The 6,069-nt window shown below is 30.3% G+C and overlaps 1 protein-coding gene across 1 annotated transcript; it reads left to right on the top strand.

Moving 5' to 3' along the window:
- Positions 1-433: 433 nt before the first annotated feature.
- On the top strand, positions 434-2,198 carry LOC135138075 (zinc finger Y-chromosomal protein 1-like). Its single transcript, XM_064067926.1, has 2 exons — positions 434-649; positions 712-2,198. The coding sequence occupies exon 2, from the start codon at positions 720-722 to the stop codon at positions 2,010-2,012; it is 1,293 nt and encodes a 430-aa protein (XP_063923996.1). The 5' UTR covers positions 434-649; positions 712-719; the 3' UTR covers positions 2,013-2,198.
- The last annotated feature ends 3,871 nt before the right edge of the window (positions 2,199-6,069 follow it).

Here is a 6,069-nt window from a genome sequence, read left to right as displayed (position 1 = left end):
TTTAATTGTATTGATTGGCTCGGATCTGGTCCTTGGTACGTTTAACTAAGTTGTTTTTGTCTGGTTCTCATTTCTGTTAGGTACTTGATAGTATAGTATTAAATTGAAAATTTTCAGCCGCCACAAAATGTGGAGAAAATCAAGTATGGAGTGACTGTGGAACAGCATGTCCACCAACATGTACCGAGAGTTCAAAGGGATGTGCAACGGTATGTGTAAAGGGTTGTCAGTGTAAATCAGGCTTTTTATTAAATGATAAAAACTCTTGTGTAGCTCCAGCCGATTGTTGAAAACATTGTTTAAATAAATGTTTCCTTCCCGAGAAGTATTTTTACATTACATTAATTAAATTCACAACTATATCACCCAGCAAAGTTGATTTGGAATCTACTTTACAGTTTCCACACGACACGTGTATAGTGTGTTGCATAACCCGCCACCATGGATTGTGTAACTGTAATTTGGCCTGTAAAAACAGTTGTGCCCCAAATTGCGGCAAAATTCAACGAATAAAAACACATTTTTTTCTTAAAAAAACATATAAAGGGCAAATTTAAGTCAACAAAAATTCTGTCAATGTCGGAACAAAAATCTTTTTTTTGAGGTTATGTCAGTGTCAAAAGAAGACACCCAATTATTTAATGATTAGGTAAGGAAACTCTGACTAAAAACGACTTTTATTTTTGACACCATCGTACTCTATTATTTCAGGTGGCAGAATGTCCACGTTGGACTATTCCGAGAAGTTTCTACGTCTGGCAGCCCCCCGAAAAAGTGTCCATCGTTGCAAAATTTGCCTCTACTTTACCACGTCCTTTTTTCTCCTGATGAACCACATCAAGAGACACCGCTCATCTGTCCTACCTTTCAACTGTGAAAACCCCATAGCGGAAACCTACTTCTGCAAAGACTGTAACTTCCAGACCGAACTAACACTGTTATTCAAACTCCATATCCGTGAATGTCACACCGTTAAAAAAGAAAGCGAGGAGGATTCGAGTGACGTTTACACCATTAAAACCTACGTCTGCAAAAAGTGCGCCTTTGAAACACAGTTCTCAATCAAGTGGCTTCGTCACTCCAGAACATGCACAAAAAATAGAAAAAAATCCTACAAAAAAACTAAAAAAAGTGGAAATGTTACGTGCTACAGTTGCGATTTATGTGAATTCAAAACTAAGTACAAGTTTACATTAAGTATACACAAAAGTTTAAAACACTTAGACAATTATAAAATCCGTTGGCACCACTGCGCTAATTGTTCATACAAAGCTAAGTACCGATTCAGCCTAAAAAGACACATCATCGCCCACCATTTAGACGAAAGCGAAATTAAATGGTACGAATGCCAAAAATGCCCCTATAAAGCCAAAGAGCGCTGCAATCTAAAAAGACACATAAACGACCAACACCTGGACGAAAAAGACATCAAATGGTATGAATGCAAACATTGCCCATACCGAGCCAAGCAAAACTCGGCTTTAAAAAGCCACATCAACGTGAAACATCTAGAAGGGCAGCTGGGTAGAGGCTACGGGTGCAAAAAGTGCCCGTACAAAGCTGGAAGCAACTCTAACCTAAAAAGACACATTAATGCCCATCATTTGGACGACAAAGACGTCAAGTGGTACAACTGTGAAACGTGTTCATACAAGGCTAAACAAAGGTCGTCTCTGCGGAGACACATAATTGCGCATCATTTGGAGGAGCAGGAGATTAAATGGTACCAATGTGAGAAGTGTCCATACAAAGCTAGACGAAAAAACCATTTGAAAGATCACATGAGTGCGCGGCATTTGGACGAGCAGGATATTAAATGGTACAAATGTGAGCAGTGCTCGCATAAGACTAAGCGGAATTCTGATTTGAAAAAACACGTGATTGCGCGACATTTGGACGAGCATGATGTTAAGTGGTATGAATGCAAAGAGTGTCCATATAAAGCTAAGGATAGTTTGCATTTGAAAAGGCACCTGAAGGCGCATCATTTGTTTGAACGGGATGGTAAATAGTTGGGTGGTTTTTCCTGAATTTTGTGATGTTGTTTGTGATATAGGGCTAATTTTGACCAGATTGTACGTGATTGTGGGTTTCAAGAATCGTGAGTTAGTGTCAGCTTGTAATAATTTATTGTAAAGACATTTTTAAAATGTTTGTTCGCAAGTTATGTACCTGAAAGTAGGGTAATACGTTTGAGAAACACGAATTTAAATAAATGTTAAATTATCTCAGAATTGTTTTCTTAAAGAAAGAAGAAAAATCTCACTTGAAACATTTTATCTATACTTAAATTTTAACGTACAAAAAAATTAAATTCGCAAAATTAAAGTTTATAATTTATTTAAAAAACTAAACCTCTTCATTGATATTTAGGTCGTTTTTTTTTGTTTTTCTTACGCAACCTTTAGAACCCATTAATTAAAAATTTAATTATGCTGTTTTCGTTTGCTAGCTGATTACAAAAACTATTAAGTTAACTTGTTGACTGTGTTACCAAAAGTTGTATAGGTTTTTACTTATTGACCGTAATCAGTACATCGGGCGACTGGCTGCTTTCATGTTTTCCCGATGTTTTGTGACCCATACAATACGAAAAAATAGGTCTGCCGTTTCTGTCTGTCTGTCCGCTGTCTTTGTCGATTTTTATTATCTAGATATTATCCGGAGTTACTGGACAGACTGTTGTCATTTTACAGATAAATGTTATTTAAATTTTATTAAATAATATACTCCTCTATTTGTGGTTAACGAATCCGTGGGATTCAGTTTTTTGGAAAAAATATAACACCTCAGGAATTAACACAATTTTCTCGAATAAATGTTATTTAAATGTTAAAAGGTAACATACATAGTCCTGAACTTGCGATTTATGATTCCATGTTAAATTTTCATCTTATACATCGAGATTTTTGGAAAATAAATCAAGATTGTGGAACAATTTTTCGGATTTTTGATTTTTCGGCTTTTCGATTTCTCGATTTTTCACTTTCCGATTACTCAATTTTACGATATTTCTAAATTCTCGATGTCTCGATCATATTTGTCCATACATCAATTTTGGGCTTTTTCAATTTTTCGATTTAATGAATTTTTCAGTTTTTGGGGTTTCTAAATTTTCCATTTCTCGATCTATGGATGTTTCAATTTTTCCATGTTTCGACTTTTCAATTGCTCGATTTCCCAATTTTTCGAGAATTCAGTTTTGGGATTTTTTTAATTTCTCGATTTTTTAATTTTCTGAATTTTCAATTTTACGATTTTCGAATTTTTCGATTTTCCAATTTTTCGATTATTAAAATCTCTGCTTTTCGATAGTTCAGTTTCTCGATTTTTATTTTTTCGATTCCTCGATTTTTCGATTTTTCTGAATTTTCGGTTTTGGAATTTTTATATTTCGGTTTCTTAATTTTTCAGTATTTCCGTTTTACGAGTTCCAATTTTTTTTATTTTTGGCTTTTCAAAATTTTAGATTTCTTAATTAATGGCTTGTTCGACTTTTCAATTTCTCGATTTTTTTAATTTTTGCTTTTAAATTTTTCGATTTGGAAAATTTTCGCTTTTTCCACTTTTCGATATCTCGATCTTTCAATTTGTCGACAGTATAATTATTCTACTTAAGAATAGAAACTTCAGTTTTTCGAATTTTTATTTTTTAATTTCTGTCTTAAAAATTTTCGATTTTTCAATATTTTTTTTGATTATTTGAATTATCGATTTTTTTTTCATTTAAAATTTTTCAATTTTTAATTTTTTTGTCGATTTTATGCTATTACGATTTGCTGATTTTTCGATTTTCGATGTTTTGACTTTTCAATTGTTTGATTTCCCATTTTTTCGAGAATTCAGTTTTGGAATGTTTGCATTTAGCTATTTTTTAATTTTTTAATATATCAATTTTACGATTTCTGTACATCTCGGTTTGCGATTTAAAAAATTTTTCGATTTTTCAAGTTATCGCTTTTTCAACGTTTTGGTTTTGCAATTTTTTCAGTTTTTAAAATTTTAGATTTTTCGATCTTCTTGATGTTTCGATTGCTCGATATTTCGATTTTTCGTTTTGTTGGATTTCGAAATTTCGATTTTTCAATTTCCGTTAATTAAAATTTTTTGTTTTTCGATTTTTCAATTTTTCGATTCTAGATATTTTTTTTCGGTTTCTTAATTTTTCAGTATTTCCGTCTCACGATATCTTATTTTCCGATTTTTCTTTTTTTTAATTTTTGGGATGTGTAAATTTTAGATTTCTCAAGTAATCGATTTTTCGACTTTTAGATTTTTGGATTTTTTTACTTTTCAGATTTTAGATTTATCGGTGTTTCGGTTGCTCGACGTCTCGATTTCTCTCTCTCTCTCTTCTTGAAATTTTCGATTTTTCGGGTTTTGTTTTTTAAATTTTTCGATTTTTAAAATTTTCGATTTTTCACCTTTTTGATTCCCCGATTTTTTAATTTCTCGATTCTTCCATTTGTCGACATTATAATTATTCTAATTTTTAACTTTTAAATTGTTCGATTTCTCGATTTTTCGATTTTTCAATTGTTCGATTTCCCAATTTTTCGAGAATTCAGTTTTGGGATTTTTCAGTTTCTCAATTTTTCAGTTTTTCGATTATTAAAATTTTCACGATTTAATTTTAATTTTTGATATTTCAATTTTGCGATTTTTAAAATTTCTCGATTTTTTGATTTTTCAAATTGCCGATTTCTCAGTTTTTCAACATTTTAATTTTGGCAGTTTTTCAATTTTTGAATTTTTTGATTTTGAAGTTTTAGATTTTTCGATTTTTTGATGTTTCGGTTGCTCGATATTTCGATTTTTCCACTTTTTGAAATTCGATATTTCGATTTTTCAATTTTTCGATTATTAAAATCTTCGATTTTTGGAAAAACAAAGTTTTCGATGCTTCAATTTCTCGATTTTTTTATTTTTTGGTTTTTAAATTTTTCAGTATTTCCGTTTTACTATTTTCTATTATACTATTTTATTTTTTTTTATTTTTGACCTTTCTAAATTTTCGATTTCTCAGTTAATCGATTTTTCGACTTTTTGCCCTTCGGCTTTAGATTTTTCGATTTTCAAAATTTTCCATTTTTCCACTTGTCGATTTCTCGATCATTCAATTTTTGGATTCTTTAATTTGTCGACATGATAATTTTTCGACTTTTTAACTTTTACATTTCCGTTTTATCGAATTTTTGATTTTTCAGTTTTTCGAATTTTTAATTTTCTTAATTTTTTAATGTTCGGGTCTTTAAATTCTTCGATTTCGTGATTTTTTGGTTTTTCAATTTTTTTTTTGATTATTCGATTTATCGATTTTTTAAACTTTAAATTTGATTTTTCCCTTTTTCCGATTTATTGATCTTCCAAATGTTCGATGTTTCGACTTTTCAATTGTTCGATTTCCCAATTTTTCGAGAATTCAGTTTTGGTATTTTTCAATTTCTCAATTTTTCAGTTTTTCGATTTTTAAAATTTTCACAATCTTCGATGTTTGGATTTGGCTTTTTTTAAATTTTGGATATTTCAATTTTACGATTTCAGGACATATCGGTTTTGCGATTTTAAAAATTTTCCGATTTAAAAAGTTTTCATTTTTTAGTTGTCCAACATTTCAATTTTGGCAGTTTTTCAATTTCTGCATTTTTCAATTTTTCTGTTTTAATTTTTTGATTTTTTTAATTTTAGATTTTTTTTTTTTGATTTTTGGACTTCTATATTTTGGTTTTTCGATTTTTCATTTATTAAAATCTATTATTTTTAGATTATTAAAATCTTTGAGTTTTGTATTTCAATTTCTTGATTTTTTAATTTTTCGATTCTTCGATTTCTCGATTTTTTAAATTTTCAATTCTGATTTTTTTAATTTTTCGGTTACTCAATTTTTGAGTATTTCCGTTTTACGTTTTCCGATTTTTTTCAGTTTTTTAAATTCTGGCTTGTTTATATTTTCGATTTCTCAATTAATCGATTTTTCGTCATTTCGGCTTTTACATTTTTCGATTTTTGATTTTTCCATTTCTTGATTTCCGGAGTTTTCGGTGTTCTGACTGGTCGACGTCTCTCGAT

The sequence above is a fragment of the Zophobas morio genome, unplaced genomic scaffold (assembly GCF_036711695.1).
Source record: "Zophobas morio isolate AGI-343-1 ecotype UQ-CSIRO unplaced genomic scaffold, CSIRO_AGI_Zmor_V1 ptg000030l, whole genome shotgun sequence".
Taxonomy (NCBI): Eukaryota; Metazoa; Arthropoda; class Insecta; order Coleoptera; family Tenebrionidae; genus Zophobas; species Zophobas morio.
This window is presented reverse-complemented; position numbering and strand designations above follow the sequence as displayed.